This window comes from Coregonus clupeaformis, chromosome 15 (assembly GCF_020615455.1).
Source record: "Coregonus clupeaformis isolate EN_2021a chromosome 15, ASM2061545v1, whole genome shotgun sequence".
NCBI classification, from domain to species: Eukaryota; Metazoa; Chordata; class Actinopteri; order Salmoniformes; family Salmonidae; genus Coregonus; species Coregonus clupeaformis.
In genome coordinates, this window is record NC_059206.1 from 20,249,133 (window position 1) to 20,268,141 (window position 19,009).

The 19,009-nt window shown below is 42.4% G+C and overlaps 1 protein-coding gene across 1 annotated transcript in view; it reads left to right on the top strand.

The window, feature by feature from the left end:
- LOC121582250 (protein kinase C-binding protein NELL1-like) overlaps positions 1–19,009 on the top strand; it is a 604,927-nt gene that overhangs the window by 279,095 nt on the left and 306,823 nt on the right. Inside the window, exon 5 of the mRNA XM_041897923.1 lies at positions 14,900–14,996. Coding sequence (XP_041753857.1) covers positions 14,900–14,996 — 97 coding nt within the window. The remainder of the gene's footprint in view (positions 1–14,899; positions 14,997–19,009) is intronic.

The following is a 19,009-nucleotide window of genomic DNA, read 5'->3' on the forward strand; positions in this document are numbered from 1 at the left end:
GAACTAAACATCTGTGAGAGCGGGCCTCCCTTACTTAAGTTTCACTGAAACACTCAAATATAACTCTCCCAACTTCCACTTTAGAAATTATAATTGTTGTAAACTACAGCGGTTCAATGTTTTCTAGGAATAGACTCTAACTTAGTTTATTCAGCTAGCTAACTTGGTACAGTATTCTTCTGTGAAAACCGCCCAGGGCACCGAATCCTATGACACCATAGCCAAATAGCATGCCAGACTCCAATAACACGGTTTAGCACCAATACTCGGTTACAACAAACCACCAGTGTGTTAACACGCCAAACAGATCATTTGTGTCCATGTCTAACGTTGTGTAAAGTTTTGGGTTAGTTTTGACAGTTTCAGTGAGTACGTCGTCAACTTATTCAGCCAGTTAGTTATCTAGAATAGTTAGCATACTAGCGAGCCATTGCTCTCTGCCAACGAACCAACCCCTCCTCCCACGGCACGAAACACACAGAGAGAGCCAAGCTAACCTTAACTAGTCACCTATGTCCCGAATTCCCTTGAACGACTCTGGTTACCAGTATGTAAAAACAAAACAAAAATAAAATGTAGGTTATAACTTACCCTTAGTAGCTACTGTTAGCCAGTTAAGTGCAAAGCTAGCCACTGAATCGATTCAGCCAGTTCGCGTCTGTCCCAACGGAGAGAAAGCGTCTCCAAATATTACAGCTAGGTCATTCCAGCTATTGTTTAGTTAGCTATCCAGGTAGCAACAAGCTACCTAAATTTCGAGTACAGTAGCTACTAACTACCTAACGTTAACGCTTCAGATAATGAGGTTAGAAAAACAGCTGAATGGTAGGTAGCTAGCTGGCATAATTACAGGTACTCTTAAGCATGAAATAACATTGGAAACAACTATCCACAGTTGCTAATAGTTACCAGTAGCTACCCGCTAGCTAGCTAGCTTTATTGGTCTAGGTAGTGGGTTAGCTAGCCTCGTGCTTCACCGGACTCAGCCGAATACAATACTTACCTACAATAACTATATAGGTAAACTACCTACAATACCTACGTACAATCTAAATACATGGTTTAAGCTTTACTCGACACCATATAAGAAGCCAACCTTACCTCCCGCTAGAGAAACAACCTCACCTGACCAGTATCCAGCCAGTTATCCCTAAGCCACTCCTGCATTGTCTTGGCTGTGTGCTTAGGGTCGTTGTCTTGTTGGAAAGTGAACCTTGTCCCAGGTCTGAGGTCATGAGCACTCTGGAGCAGGTTTTCATCATGGATCTCTCTGTACTTTGCTCCATTCATCTTTCCCTCAATCCTAACTAGTCTCCCAGTCCTTAGGGATGGTAGGGATGGTTTCAGGTTTCCTCCAGACGTGACACTTAGCATTCAGGCCAAATAGTTTATTCTTGGTTTCATCAGTATTGTTTCTCATGGTCTGAGAGTCTTTAGGTGCCTTTTGGCAGCCTCCAAGCGGGCTGTCATGTGCCTTTTACTGAGGAGTGGCATCTGTCTGCCCACTACCATAAAGGCCTTTTTGGTGGAGTGCTGCAGGGATGTTTGTCCTTCTGGAAGGTTCTTACATCTCCACAGAGGAACTCTAGAGCTCTGTCAGAGTGACCATCGGGTTCTTGGTCACCTCCCTGATCAAGGCCCTTATCCCCCGATTGCTCAGTTTGGCCGGGCGGCCAGCTCTAGGAAGAGTCTTGGTGGTTCCAAACTTCTTCCATTTAAGAATGATGGAGGCCACTGTGTTCTTGGGGACCTTCAATGCCGCAGAATCTTTTTGGTACTCTTCCCCAGATCTGTGCCTCGACACAGTCCTGTCTCTGAGCTGTTTGGACAATTCCTTCGACGTCATGGCTTGGTTTTTGCTCTGACATGCACTGTCAACTGTGGGACCTTATATATACAGGTGTGTGCCTTTCCAAATCATGTCCAATCAATTGAATTGAGCACAGGTGGACTCCAATCAAGTTGTAGAAACATCCCAAGGATGATCAATGGAATCAGGATGCACCTGAGCTCAATTTCGAGTCACACTGCAAAGGGTCAGAATATTATTTTATTTTATTTTTATTAATTAGCAAACATTTCTAAAAGCCTGTTGAGGATATAAAAAAAAAAATCAATTTTAGAATAAAGCTGTAACGTAACAAAATGTGGAAAAGTCAAGGGGTCTGATTTGTTTCTAAAGGCACTGTATGTGTGTGTTTGGATGTCACTGAAAACCAAAGTTCCAAAGTCTGGGACTAAGATAGTGTATAATAGGTCATACAATACGTTTTGTAGTGATTCTTATGTTGATGATGTTAAGAATATTTGCTGGTCTGTGGTGTGTAATGAGGTGTAACCAGACGCTGCACTTGACACATTTATGAAATTGCTTATTCCAGTTACTAATAAGCATGCACCCCATTAAGAAAATGACTGTAAAAACTGTTAGATTGAAAACGTGTATGGTTGAGAGGGATGAGGCAAAAGGAATGGCAAATAAGTCTTGCTGAACAATGGATTGCCAAATGCACTAAAAATTGAGAAATCATGTAACTAAACTGAATAAAAATAAACTATACTATCAAACAAATATAAATTACATAAAGAATGACAGTAAAAAGCTTGGCACACCTTAAATGAAATGTTGGGCAAAAAGGCAAACTCAGCTCCATCATTTATTGAATCATTTAACTTCAATCCAAGATGGCGTAGTAGTGCAGTCCTGTTTTTGTCGTGTGTCTGTAAATAGCCTGTAAATACCCTGTTTTTTATGTATATTTCGTACATATTTCCCTATCAGACTTTTCATCCTTCTACAAAATATACTTTCCTGCAACCCGCCTCACTCAATGTGGAACGGATTCTATTATTGACTTACCTTTTATCTAGAATCTCCAGTTGAAACTAGCTAGCCAGCTAACTAGCTACTTGCTATTAGCCACAGTTAGCTGTATTTCACCCAGAACATTGGATTTTTCTGCCGGAATAATTTAATCACTGGACATTAATCACTTGATCGCAACTAGCTAGCCGCAACCGAATGGATGTTGCTGTTTGGCTAATCACCACTGCCCCCGATGCAAGCACCAGTTAGCCTCGAGCTAGCCTAGAGCCAGGCCCATATCCCGGCTATCTACCTCTCGGTCTACCGGACAGGAGCAGCCAGCTAACTAGCTACTTGCTATTAGCTACCGTTAGCGGTTTTTCACCATTGTCCTTGGCCTGCACCACCTACCAGCCTGGACTATTATTCGGCCAGTCTGCACTGTCTGCACAGCGTGTTATCGACCCAGAACATATCAGTTTTTCTACCGGAATCACTGAATCACTGGACCTTTAACTCCGGATTCATCGCTACCAGCTAGCTGCAACAAAATGGACGTTGTGGTTTGGCTAATCATCCTGAGCTAGGCCCATCTCCCGGCTATCTACCTCTCTGTCAACCGGACGGGACCACCTAGTGTTGACACGGAGCCCCGCCGATCCTACACGACTGGTCTGCCGACGAAATCGTCTGATGTGGTTACAACAGGCTTCCCGTTACGACGTCGACCATGAAAATTCCATCTGCTAGCCCCGGCCCGCTAGCACACGCTAGCCGTGGCCTCTTGCTCGCTAGTGCTTTAGCAGCTCCCGAACTACCTCCGAACTATCCTATTGCTGTTCACCGGACCTTATGATAACTCAGCTATACAGCTGATGCCTGCTGGACTGTTCCTTTTTACGGTATCGCATCCTGATATGTTTAGCCTCAGCCCAAACTGTGTCGTCATTACCAGCTGTTGTCTTAGCTCTCTCAAATTACACCTGTGATTGCTTTATGCCTCTCTCCCATGTCAATATGGTTTGCTTATTGCTGTTTCGGTTATTTCTAATTGTACTATTTCACTGTAGATCCCCCAGCCCAGCTAAACCTGCCTTAGATAGCTCCTTTGTCCCACCTCCCATACACGCGGAGACCGACTCAATCGGTGCCTCCAGTGATGCTATCTCTTTCATTGTTACCCAACGCTTAGGTTTACCTCCACTTTACTCATATCCTTCCATATCCTTGTCTGTACATAATGCCCTGAATCTTTTCTACAACGCCCGGAAATCTGCCCCCTTTATTCTATGTACCCAATGCACTAGAAGACCAGTTCTTAAAGCCTTTAGCCGTATCCTTATTCTAGTCCTCCTCTGTTCCTCTGGTGATGTAGAGGCTAACCCAGGCCCTGCAGCCCTCAGTATCACTCCTACTCCCCAGGCGCTATCATTTGTTGACTTCTGTAACCGTAAAAGCCTTGGTTTCTTGCATGTTAAAATCAGAAATCTCCTTCCTAAGTTTGAGTTATTCACTGCGTTAGCACACTCCGCCAACCCTGATGTTCTAGCAGTGTCTGAATCCTGGCTTAGGAAGGCCACCAAAAATTCTGAAATTTCCATCCCCAACTATAACATTTTCCGTCTAGATAGAACTGCCAAAGGGGGTGGAGTTGCAATCTACTGTAGAGATAGCCTGCAGAGCTCTATCATACTATCCAGGTCTGTGCCCAAACAGTTTGAGCTTCTACTTCTAAAAATCCACCTTTCCAGAAATAAGTCTCTCACTGTTGCCGCTTGCTACAGACCCCCCTCAGCCCCCAGCTGTGCCCTGGACACCATGTGTGAATTGATTGCCCCCCATTTATCCTCAGAGCTCGTACTGCTTGGTGACCTAAATTGGGATATGCTTAACACCCCGGCCATCCTACAATCCAAACTAGATGCCCTCAATCTCACACAAATTATCAACGAACCTACCAGGTACAACCCTAAATCCGTAAACATTGGTACCCTCATAGATATAATCCTGATTAACTTACCCTCTAAATACACCTCCGCTGTCTTCAACCAGGATCTCAGCGATCACTGCCTTATTGCCTGCGTCCGTAACGGGTCCGCGGTCAAACGACCACCCCTCATCACTGTCAAACGCTCCCTAAAACACTTTAGCGAGCAGGCCTTCCTAATTGACCTGGCCCAGGTATCCTGGATGGATATAGATCGCTAGACAATCTGGACCCTTTTTTCTAAAACTAGCCGCCGAAATTGTCGCAACCCCTATTACTAGCCTATTCAACCTCTCTTTCGTAACGTCTGAGATCCCCAGAGATTGGAAAGCTGCCGCGGTCATCCCCCTCTTCAAAGGGGGTGACACTCTAGATCCAAACTGTTACAGACCTATATCCATCCTGCCCTGCCTTTCGAAAGTATTTGAAAGCCAAGTTAACAAAGAGATCACCGACCATTTCGAATCCCACCGTACCTTCTCCGCTATGCAATCCGGTTTCCGAGCTGGTCATGGGTGCACTTCAGCCACGCTCAAGGTCCTAAACGATATTATAACCGCGATCGATAATAGAAAGTACTGTGCAGCCGTCTTCATCGACCTGGCCAAGGCTTTCGACTCTGTCAACCACCGCATTCTTATTGGCAGACTAAATTGCCTTGGTTTCTCAAATGACTGCCTCGCCTGGTTCACCAACTACTTCTCAGATAGAGTTCAATGTGTCAAATCGGAGGGCCTGTTGTCTGGACCTATGGCAGTCTCTATGGGGGTGCCACAGGGTTCAATTCTTGGGCCGATTCTTTTCTCCGTGTATATCAATGATGTTGCTCTTGCTGCTGGTGACTCTCAGATCCACCTCTACGCAGACGACACCATTTTGTATACATCTGGCACTTCATTAGACACTGTGTTAACAAACCTCCAAACGAGCTTCAATGCCATACAACACTCCTTCCGTAGCCTCCAACTGCTCTTAAATACTAGTAAAACTAAATGCATGCTCTTCAATCGAACGCTGCTGGCATCCGCCCACCCGACTAGAATCACTACCCTCGACGGGTCTGACCTAGAGTATGTGGACAACTACAAATACCTAGGTGTCTGGTTAGACTGTAAACTCTCCTTCCAGACTCACATTAAGAATTTCCAATCCAAAGTTAAATCTAGAATCTGCTTCCTATTTTGCAACAAAGCCTCCTTCACTCATGCTGCCAAACATGCCCTCGTAAAACTGACTATCCTACCGATCCTTGACTTCGGCGATGTAATTTACAAAATAGTCTCCAACACTCTACTCAGCAAATTGGATGTAGTCTATCACAGTGCCATTTGTTTTGTCTCCAAAGCCCCATACGCTACCCACCACTGTGACCTGTACGCTCTTGTTGGCTGGTCCTCACTACATGTTCGTCGTCAAACTCACTGGCTCCAGGCCATCTATAAATCCCTGCTAGGCAAATCCCCGCCTTATCTTAGCTCATTGGTCACCATAGCAGCACCCACCCGTAGTCTGCGCTCCAGCAGGTATATCTCACTGGTCATCCCCAAAGCCAACACCTCCTTTGGCCGCCATGCCTTCCAGTTCTCTGCTGCCAATTACTGGAACGAATTGCAAAAATCTCTGAAGCTGGAGACTCTTATCTCCCTCACTAACTTTAAGCATCAGTTGTCAAAGCACCTTACCGATCACTGCACCTGTACACAGCCCATCTGAAATTAGCCCACCCAACTACCTCATCCCTATATTGTTATTTATTTTGCTATTTTGCACCCCAGTATCTCTATTTGCACATAATCTCTTGCACATCTAGCATTCCAGTGTTAATACTAATTGTAATTATTTTGCACTATAGCCTATTTATTGCCTTACCTCCATAACTTGCTACATTTGCACAAACTGTATATATATTTTCTGTTGTATTTTTTGACTTTATGTTTTTTTACCCCATATGTAACTCTGTGTTGTTGTTTTTATCGCACTGCTTTGCTTTATCTTGGCCAGGTCGCAGTTGTAAATGAGAACTTGTTCTCAACTGGCTTACCTGGTTAAATAAAGGTAAAAAAAATAATATATATATATATATATATATATATAGCTCATTCATCACAAAACCCACTGATATTGCCAGTTACTTTAATGATTTTTAATTTTTTAAAGATTAGCAAACTTAAGCATGACATGCCAGCAACAAACTCTGACTCTACAAATCCAAGTATAACTGATCAAATTATGAAAGACAAGCATTGTAATTTTGAATTCCGTAAAGTGAGTGTGGAAGAAGTGAAAAAAATTATTGTTGTCGATCAACAGTGACAAGCCACCGGGCTCTGACAACTTGGATGGAAAATTACTGAGGATAATAGCGGACAATATTGCCTCTCCTATTTGCCATATCTTCAATATAAGCCATCTTAAAAGTGTATGCCCTCATGCCTTGGGGGAAGCAAAATTAATTCCGCTTCCCAAAAATTGTAAAGCCCCCTTTACTGGTTAAAGTAGTCAACCAATCAGCTTGTTACCGACCCATAGTAAACCTTTGGGAAAAATGGTGTTTGACCAGATACTTTACAGTAAACACATTGACAACAGACTTTCAGCACGCTTATATGGAAGGACATTCAACAAGCATGGCACTTGCACAAATAACTGATGATTTTCTGAGAGAAACTGATGATGAAAAGATTGTGGGAGCTGTTTTGTTAGACTTCAGTGCAGCTTTTGACATTATCAATCATAGTCTGCTGATGGAAAATGTATGTGTTATGGCTTTACACCCCCTGCAATATTATGGATAAAGATGTACAGTGGGGGAAAAAAGTATTTAGTCAGCCACCAATTGTGCAAGTTCTCCCACTTAAAAAAATTAGAGAGGCCTGTGATTTTCATCATAGGTACACGTCAACTATGACAGACAAATTGAGGAAAAAAAATCCAGAAAATCACATTGTAGGGTTTTTTATGAATTTATTTGCAAATTATGGTGGAAAATAAGTATTTGGTCACCTACAAACAAGCAAGATTTCTGGCTCTCACAGACCTGCAACTTCTTCTTTAAGAGGCTCTTCTGTCCTCCACTCGTTACCTGTATTAATGGCACCTGTTTGAACTTGTTATCAGTATAAAAGACACCTGTCCACAACCTCAAACAGTCACACTCCAAACTCCACTATGGCCAAGACCAAAGAGCTGTCAAAGGACACCAGAAACAAAATTGTAGACCTGCACCAGGCTGGGAAGACTGAATCTGCAATACGTAAGCAGCTTGGTTTGAAGAAATCAACTGTGGGAGCAATTATTAGGAAATGGAAGACATACAAGACCACTGAAAATCTCCCTCGATCTGGGGCTCCACACAAGATCTCACCCCGTGGGGTCAAAATGATCACAAGAACGGTGAGCAAAAATCCCAGAACCACACGGGGGGACCTTGTGAATGACCTGCAGAGAGCTGGGACCAAAGTAACAAAGCCTACCATTAGTAACACACTACACCGCCAGGGACTCAAATCCTGCAGTGCAAGACGTGTCCCCCTGCTTAAGCCAGTTCATGTCCAGGCCCGTCTGAAGTTTGCTAGAGTGCATTTGGATGATCCAGAAGAGGATTGGGAGAATGTCATATGGTCAGATGAAACCAAAATAGAACTTTTTGGTAAAAACTCAACTCGTCGTGTTTGGAGGACAAAGAATGCTGAGTTGCATCCAAAGAACACCATACCTACTGTGAAGCATGGGGGTGGAAACATCATGCTTTGGGGCTGTTTTTCTGCAAAGGGACCAGGACGACTGATCCGTGTAAAGGAAAGAATGAATGGGGCCATGTATCGTGAGATTTTGAGTGAAAACCTCCTTCCATCAGCAAGGGCATTGAAGATGAAACGTGGCTGGGTCTTTCAGCATGACAATGATCCCAAACACACCGCCCGGGCAACGAAGGAGTGGCTTCGTAAGTATCATTTCAAGGTCCTGGAGTGGCCTAGCCAGTCTCCAGATCTCAACCCCATAGAAAATCGTTGGAGGGAGTTGAAAGTCTGTGTTGCCCAGCGACAGCCCCAAAACATCACTGCTCTAGAGGAGATCTGCATGGAGGAATGGGCCAAAATACCAGCAACAGTGTGTGAAAACCTTGTGAAGACTTACAGAAAACGTTTGACCTGTGTCATTGCCAACAAAGGGTATATAACAAAGTATTGAGAAACTTTTGTTATTGACCAAATACTTATTTTCCACCATAATTTGCAAATAAATTCATTAAAAGTCCTACAATGTGATTTTCTGGAGAAAAAAAATCTCATTTTGTCTGTCATAGTTGACGTGCACCTATGATGAAAATTACAGGCCTCTCTCATCTTTTTAAGTGGGAGAACTTGCACAATTGGTGGCTGACTAAATACTATTTTCCCCCACTGTACCTGTCTAACAGAACACAGAGGGTGTTTGTTAATGGAAGACTCTCCAACATAATCCAGTTAGAATCAGGAAATCCCAAGAGCAGCTGTCTAGGCCCCTTACTTTTTTCAATATTTACTAATCACTATGTATGCGGATGACGCTACACTATAAAGGTCAGCTACTACAGCGAGGGAAATCACAGCAACACAACAAAGGGCTAAGGAATAAGTTAGTCCTAAATATGTTTTTGTGTAACTCCTACTCCCGCTCCCCCTCTCCAGCGCTCAACGTCGCCGGTCTACTAACCCCCGGTCCTGGCAACCATCATTATGCACACCAACTCCCCAAATATTACACACACACGATCCCCATCAATACGCACACCTGGACTTCATCATCACCTTGAATACCTTCACTCTATTTAGCCCTCAGTAGCCTCAGTCATCAGGCAGTATTGGTTTGTTTTCAAATTCAGTATGCTACTCATGTTTTGTTCATCTGCCTTGTCTTATTATTAAACTCTCTTTCTGCACCTGCTTCCTGACTCACTGTGTATACATCATAGTTTGGGACAAATCATAAACCCTAAACCTCAACTAGATCTTGTAATGAATAATGTGGAATTTGAGCAAGTTAAGGTGACTAAAATGCTTGGAGTAACCCTGGATTGTAAGCTGTCATGGTCAAAACATGTTGATACAACAGTAGCTAAGATGGGGAGAAGTCTGTCCATAATAAAGCACTGCTCTGCCTTTTTAACAACACTATCAACAAGGCACGTCCTGCAGGCTCTAGATTTGTTGCACCTGGACTACTGTTCAGTTGTGTGGTCAGGTGCCACAAAGAGGAACCTAGGAAAATTATAATTGGCTCAGAACAGGGCAGCACGGCTGGCCCTTAAATCTACATGGAGAGCTAACATTAATTGTATGCATCCCCAAGTCAAGAACAGACTATGGGAGGTGCACTGTACTACATCGAGCCATGACTACAGTTGAATTCGGAAGTTTACATACACTTAGGATGGAGTCATTAAAACTAGTTTTTCAACCACTCCACAAATTTCTTGTTAACAAACTATAGTTTTGGCAGGTCGGTTAGGACATCTACTTTGTACATGACACAAGTCATTTTTCCAACAATTGTTTACAGACAGATCATTTCACTTCTAATTCACTGTATCACAATTCCAGTGGGACAGAAGTTTACATACATTAAGTTGACTGTGCCTTTAAACACCTTGGAAAATTCCAGAAAATGATGTCATGGCTTTAGAAGCTTCTGATAGGCTAATTTACATAATTTGAGTCAATTGGAGGTGTACCTCTGGATGTATTTCAAGGCCTACCTTCAAACTCAGTGCCTCAGTGCTTGACATCATGGGAAAGTCAAAAGAAACCAGCCAAGACCTCAGAAAATAAATTGTAGACCTCCACAAGTCTGGTTCATCCTTGGGAGCAATTTCCAAACGCCTGAAGGTACCACGTTCATCTGTACAGACCATGGTACGCAAGTATAAACACCATGGGACCACGCAGCCGTCATACCGCTCAGGAAGGAGACACGTTCTGTCTCCTAGAGATGAATGTACTTTGGTGCGAAAAGCGCAAATCAATCCCAGAACAACAGCAAAGAACCTTTTGAAGATGCTGGAGGAAACAGGTACAAAAGTATCTATATCCACAGTAAAACGAGTCCTATATCGACTTAACCTAAAAAGCCGCTGAGCAAGGAAGAAGCCACTGCTCCAAAACTGCCATAAAAAGCCAGACTACGGTTTGCAACTGCACATGGGGACAAAGATCGTACTTTTTGGAGAAATGTCCTCTGGTCTGATGAAACACAAATAGAATTGTTTGGCCATAATGACCATCGCTATGTTTGGAGGAAAAAGGGGCAGGCTTGCAAGCCGAAGAACACCATCCCAACCGTGAAGCACGGGGGTGGCAGCATCATGCTGTGGGGTGCTTTGCTGCAGGAGGGACTGGTGCACTTCACAAAATAGATGGCATCATGAGGAAGGAAAATTATGTGGATATATTGAAGCAACATCTCAAGACATCAGTCAGGAAGTTAAAGCTTGGTCACAAATGAGTCTTCCAAATGGACAATGACCCCAAGCATACTTCCAAAGTGGTGGCAAAATGGCTTAAGGACAACAAAGTCAAGGTATTGGAGTGGCCATCACAAAGCCCTGACCTCAATCCTATAGAACATGTGTGGACAGAACTGAAAAAGTGTGTGCGAGCAAGGAGGCCTACAAACCTGACTCAGTTACACCAGCTCTGTCAGAAGGAATGGGCCAAAATTCACCCAACTTATTGTGGGAAGCTTATGGAAGGCTACCCGAAACGTTTGACCCAAGTTAAACTATTTAAAGGCAATGCTACCAAATACTAATTGAGTGTATGTAAATTTCTGACACACTGGGAATGTGATGAAAGAAATAAAGGCTGAAATAAATAATTCTCTCTAGTATTATTATGACATTTCACATTCTTAAAATAAAGTGGTGATCCTAGCTGACCTAAGACAGGGATTTTTTACTAGGATTAAATGTCAGGAATTGCGAAAAACGGAGTTTAAATGTATTTGGCTAAGCTGTATGTAAACTTCCGACTTCAACTGTACATGGTACTCTATTCCACATCAGGTAACTGATGAAAGCAGCAGAATCTGATTTAAAAACAAATAAAAATACTCCTTATGGAACAGCAGGGACTTTGAAGAGACACATACATATGATAAGACTCTCTTCACATACGTACACATGGATTTTGTTTTGTAGATACAGTGGGGAGAACAAGTATTTGATACACTGCCGATTTTGCAGGTTTTCCTACTTACTTCAACTGTGAGAGACGGAATCTAAAACAAAAATCCAGAAAATCACATTGTATGATATTTAAGTAATTAATTTGCATTTTATTGCATGACATAAGTATTTGATACATCAGAAAAGCAGAACTTAATATTTGGTACAGAAACCTTTGTTTGCAATTACAGAGATCATACGTTTCCTGTAGGTCTTGACCAGGTTTGCACAAACTGCAGCAGGGATTTTGGCCCACTCCTCCATACAGAACTTCTCCAGATCCTTCAGGTTTCGGGGCTGTCGCTGGGCAATACGGACTTTCAGCTCCCTCCAAAGATTTTCTATTGGGTTCAGGTCTGGAGACTGGCTAGGCCACTCCAGGACCTTGAGATGCTTCTTACGAAGCCACTCCTTATTTGCCCTGGCTGTTTGTTTCGGGTCGTTGTCATACTGGAAGACCCAGCCACGACCCGTCTTCAATGCTCTTACTGAGGGAAGGAGGTTGTTTGCCAAGATCTCGCGATACATGGCCCCATCCATCCTCCCCTCAATACGGTGCAGTCGTCCTGTCCCCTTTGCAGAAAAGTATCCCCAAAGAATGGTGTTTCCACTTCCATGCTTCACGGTTGGGATGGTGTTCTTGGGGTTGTACTCATCCTTCTTCTTCCTCCAAACACGGCGAGTGGAGTTTAGACCAAAAAGCTCTATTTTTGTCTCATCAGACCACATGACCTTCTCCCATTCCTCCTCTGGATCATCCAGATGGTCATTGGCAAACTTCAGACGGGCCTGGACATGCACTGGCTTGAGCAGGGGGACCTTGTGTGCGCTGCAGGATTTTAATCCATGACAGCGTAGTGTGTTACTAATTGTTTTCTTTGAGACTGTGGTCCCAGCTCTCTTCAGGTCATTGACCAGGTCCTGCCATGTAGTTCTGGGCTGATCCCTCACCTTCCTCATGATCATTGATGCCCCACGAGTTGAGTTGACCGTCATCTTGAACTTCTTCCATTTTCTAATAATTGCGCCAACAGTTGTTGCCTTGTCACCAAGCTGCTTGCCTATTGTCCTGTAGCCCATCCCAGCCTTGTGCAGGTCTACAATTGTATCCCTGATGTCCTTACACAGCTCTCTGGTCTTGGCCATTGTGGAGAGGTTGGAGTCTGTTTGATTGAGTGTGTGGACAGGTGTCTTTTATACAGGTAACGAGTTCTTACAGGTGCAGTTAATACAGGTAATGAGTGGAGAACAGGAGGGCTTCTTAAAGGAAAACTAACAGGTCTGTGAGAGCTGGATAGCAAAAATAGCAGAATTGGTCAAGAGCCTGTAAGACTGCTGCTATCCACTGCAGTGCCATCCTTACCAGCCCTTTATGCACTTAATGAAGACTGGGGTGAATGCGACGGGTTGATAGTCATTTGGGCATTTCATCTTGTTTTTTTGGGCACTGGGACGATGGTGGTCTCTTTGAAGCGGCTTTGTAAGTATTCACTCTTTTGAAAGTTTTCCTTACGTCAGCCTCTGAGAGCAAAAGCACCTGGTCGTCCGGAGCCTCAAACTGATCATAGAATGTGTTAAGCTTTTCTGGGATGGAGGCACGGTGGGCACCACACAGCTGGATTTGCCTTTGTAGTCCGTGATAGTCTGATGTCCTTGTCACATGCGTCACAAGTCTGAGTTGTCAACCATCAATTAAAGTTTGAGTCTGTATTGTTTTTTTGCATCCCTAATGGATTTGCGGAGCGCGTACATGCTTGTCATCGGTGGTTCATTCTGCTGACATTGAATGCTGCACTACGTGCTCTCAGCATGGTATTGTTATCTCTGTTCATCCAGGGTTTTTGGTTGGGGTATGTTTGGATTGTTATTGTGGGTGCAACATCATCAACACATGTCCTAATGAAGCCTGTGACTGATGATGTATATTCCTCAATGTTGATGGATTAGTCCTGGGTGGATGAATATTTGAACATATTCTCGAAACAGTCCTGAAGCACTGGGACTGCCTCTGTCCAGCGCCTCACTATTCTCTGTGTTGGTAGCTCCCTCTTGAGTTGCTGCTTGTAGGCGGGGAGTAGGAACAGAGAGACATGCTCTGATTGGCCGAAGTGTGGTCGCGGGGATGGCTTTGTATGCATCACGGATGTTGGTGTATACATGGTCCAGCACATTATTTTCTTCTTCTTGTGGGGCAGGATAATTGTTGGTGATATAAAAATGTTTGTTAAAAATTGACATGCTTGGTTAAAATCACCAGTGACAATAAAGACTACTTCTGGGTGAGAGGATTCTTGCTGCTAATGATCTTGTACAGTTCATTGATTGCCACCTTGGTGTTTGCATATAGTGGGGCATTTTAGCATCAGAAACTCCAGGTCGGGTGAACAGGAGCTCGAGATGTTTTCAACTTCGGTACACCATGATTTGTTGATGAGGAAGCATACCCCTCCCCCCTATTATTACCAGAAGCCGCCTTTCGATCCATACAGAAAATGGAAAAGCTGTCTGGTTGAATTGCAGAGTCGAGTGTTTCATCTGTAAGCCATGTCTCTGTAAGAAAAAGACACAGGAAAATACACTTTGTGAACTCAGAGCAAGGCTTCAATCGCCTTTATTTTCCAGTGATTGGACGTTAGCCATCAGGATACTAGGAAGAGGAGGCTGTGTAGCCCGTCTTTTCAGCTAGCTTGGAGTCCCCCTTTCCTTCCTATTCTTCATCGGCAGTGTAATTATTGCACAAACATTCTGAGAGAAAAAGTAATAATAAAAAAAATAGCCATAAAAAAGCAGGCGAGCAGGAACCGGCAAGACACACGCCCTCCTCAGCGTTTCCATCTATGTGTATGTGTGTGTGAGATTTCAGAATCTGACTGTCTCTCTGTTGATTGTTTGTTGTTGGCAGGATTTACGAGCGAGTGATAGACCCACCTCAGATGGATCTGACCCTGGGTAGTGGAGTGTGGCTGGGTCAGCATAGCCACAAGCACGGCCTCTTCAAGGTAAAACAAACATACTTTCATCACCATATACACAATCACTGTAACCATATAACCTCAAGCATGCATGGCTTCTTCAAGGTAACACAGTCTTCACTCTCTTGTCATTCTATGCATGGCAGTACCATTATTTCTCTCCATATATTAACATATTAATAACTTACTCAAATCAATCACAACTCATAATCATAATACAATTAATTATCCAAAACAAATTTTGAATGACATATGATTTTACTAGCCTAACCCTGAATTAAGAACAAATATCTCATGTACTTGCTCACCACCTATGACAATGTAGCCAAATGTGTCCTTTGTTGCATGGTCATCTAGTGATTGCCAGGTAAAACTGCCCTACCGTTACTACACATCTATACTCATAAACCCTACCCTGTCAAGGTCAAAGTGTCTGTACACTATAGACTACCATAGTATGATACATAATACCCATAAAACCTAGATGTCAAACAGGGAAATGGTTCCAATAATTTTTCTACCATTCATTTATCCCATAGGGGATTTTAGAAAAACTTAAAATAAGGGCTGTGATACGTGTAGGCTTACCCTGGCATGATACTTTGATAATCGTGTAAATTTCTCTAGCACAAGGTGAGAGTTATCAATATATTCGCCTATATGTAACCCCCAAAAATGAAATGCTAATTAGCTGCTAATGTGGCTATTATAAAGAACTATAAATGCCATGATGATCTGGACGAGCCTGCCAAATCGAGGCAAAGGTAAGAATCTCTGGATTAACAATCTAATGTTATCTAAATGTAGTAATGAATAAATAGACTTCATTTCTTTAAATGGACAATTCTGTGAACTGTCTTGTGCAGATAAAAAATTGACACAATACCTGTTAGCAAAGGTATGAGCTAGAGATGACATGCAGGAGCTTGCAGGGATTTGTCTACTTTGATGCTAATTAGCATTTTAGAATCTGATAGTAAATAGAGCTGAATATATTGATAAAAATCACTTTGTCCGAGAGAGATTTACATGGTTATCAAAACTACACGAAACACAGCCCTTATTTTAAGTGTTTCTAAAATCCCCTATGGGAAAAATGAGTGGTGGATAAACTATTGGAACCATTTCCCTCTTTGACCGCTAAGTATTATGGATATTATGACACCTCCACATAATGTAACCTCAACGTAGCCTGAGGGGTTAAACATGGAAGACACATTTCAGTTGAATGCATTCAGTTGTACAATTGACTAGGTATCCCCCTTACCCTTTATCCGTTATTATTGAGAGAGGGGTAGGGAGGAAGAGGAATGGGGATGTAGTACAGAGATAGAAAAATAGGGAGGGGTAGAGAGGTGGAGAGAGATCAACTGACCGATATTCCTTACACCCGCCCGCTGAGCAGTCGATGGCCTCTTTTCTATCTTGATTCCATCTCATGTATTGATCAGCAATACAGCGTAGAGCCTGAATAGATTATCCCATGCCTCCCAGGCCACCCACAGTCTGTCAGTGCCTGCATCCATTTGAGACACAGCCAGTGTCATCTTCTATTCTCCACAGCATCTGTAGTACCCATACCTTGTAGTATGCTCTCTCTATCCGTATGATGATTACTGGGCCCATCAAGAACTCCCCTTCTCTTTATCAGAGGAAGAAAAACTCAGTATTTAAAGCGGTAGCTGTCTAGCTCCAGTCTAAGGTGCAGGAGCGTTTAAATTAGAGTTGATGGGAAGAGCAGAGACAGATGGCCTAGAAACCTAGAAATATTCAAGGTGTGACTGTGGATGAGGGAGGAGGGGATTTGTTTTGCTGTGTTCAGAGATGGATTTGGTGCAGGAAATGTGCTGGAAATTCAATCTCACCTACAGTATATATTTTTTACAACCACTTATTCATAGCTTATGCTATAGCTTTATTTAAAGCATAAAGGCCATATTATGCATTCCTAATCCATTACCTACAGCTGTCTCTAAAATTGAATAAGTTGGCTTTACTTTAAAAAAGTAAGAACAACGATTTCTACAATGTCTATATTTTGTACAGTGTACAACATGTATTTAGGTTAGGACACTTGTCAGCATTTACATTGTAGAGAGTGTTACAATAATGTTCCCTTGGAGTAACATACAGTAGTTCTCTATAAGATCGGCTACTGTTTCTAAACCATGGCCATAGGGCAGTTCGGGCAAATGCCAGATCGGCTGATCTTTAGCCCATTGGGACTGTCTAAATTGGGTTTTAAGCACATCATTATGATAATTTGACTAAAAATGGGGGCCTCAAGAAATAAAATAATGGCTGTTGTGTTAAGAAGTGTCCAGACCGATGTCTGGTCCCAATCCGTCCCTGCATTAAATGCTTATGAAAATATTTCAAATCCATTGTTGCTCTATATGCATCGACAATGAATTGCACATACAGTAGGTGTATATGGGTTTGCGACTGAATAAGGGCATTATGAAACAATGCATGTAGATGTTAAAGCATAGATGTTAATGTATTCATTTAGATCTGTATATACCAATAACTGTGAGCTTATCTGGGAGAAGAAGCGAGGCTGTTATTGTTGTTGTTGTTGTTGTGGCAAATTCGTCCTCATACTGATCAAAGAACCAAAGTATTTCCAGAGTTTTTGTAGAATTAAGATAGACTTTATTACAATAGACAAAGCCGAGGTGGTTTGCAAAGCATCTACTTTTCCACCCCCCAGCTCTCAGTTTATATAGTCATTTTACAAACATTTCTGCATAACCCCTCCCTCTTGGGTTCCCCCACCACTGTCTCCAGTTTCCAGAGTTGATCACTCCGCTCACTTCCTTAGTTTATGATAGTGGCGAAATCTGACTTCTCCTCTTTGTATTCAGTTTGGAAACAATGATGGTGCAATCAATCAAGCCCTGTCATGTAAAAATAATCATGTTAAGTTTGAACTCTGTACCTGGAGATTGATTGTTGGACATGGCAGGTCCACACTCAATCTCTCAAACATACCCAAGCCCAACCCCTCTCTCCCCTCCCGTCATGCTGTAATTAATCATGTTTAGTCTGAACTCTGTTCAACTCTGGCTCCGTTTTCAGCAACAGTCTGGTTTCAGTCACTGATAAGGTAGGACAGCCGTGGATTAGGGAGGAGCGAGGAATTTGACCCAAAGATAGGTCAGATGAAAACAGTCAGATTTCGCACACAATGACTACACCAGTGAGAGGAACCAATTAAGTTATTGCCTAGCAACAGAGATGTACCCATGTTTAACCCTGGCTCCGTGTTCGTCATGTTGTGATTAACTTTGTTTATCTTATAGTTTACTGAAAAATCCTCATCAATCCCCCCTTTGGAACATAAAAATCTACATGTTCATGATATAAGGCACAATCCTTGCATTAACATTCTATTTTTCAAACAGTAAGATTCAAAGGTTTCTACTCAAAATAAACCATATATGTGTATGCTAACACATTAAAACTAACGTAGCGTTGTTTTAACCATAATATCTATTTAAGGCAGTTATCTTGCGATTGTATATGCAATACCAGGGCATGTTGAGAATAGTGTCAACATCTTTAGCTCACATAACTTCTTTACCCATATCACAAGTAGTATAACAATCAAAATAATCAATATCATTATCTAATACATTAATTGAAGTGTCAACATCTTTAGTTATTAACATATTAATAACTTACTCAAATCAATCACAACTCATAATCATAATACAATTAATTATCCAAAACAATTTTAGAATGACAATTCTTAGTGATTCACATTGGTCCTATCACTCAAAGTTAAAACCTCAACTTAGCACCCATTGACACTGGCAGAATGTACATTTATATTAACATACAGTGTAATTATCCATAATTCTAGCATTAGCTTCCTCATAAAAAGAATAACTTCAGATCAGTATCTCAATGCATTCTTAGTCTAAATTACTATAAATGTATCAGTGTGTAGACCTGATACCCCAAATAACATCCCCTTCCTTCCCCGGCACTCAATCTTCTGGTGTCTTTTCATTATGTTCTTCAGATAGCTTCAT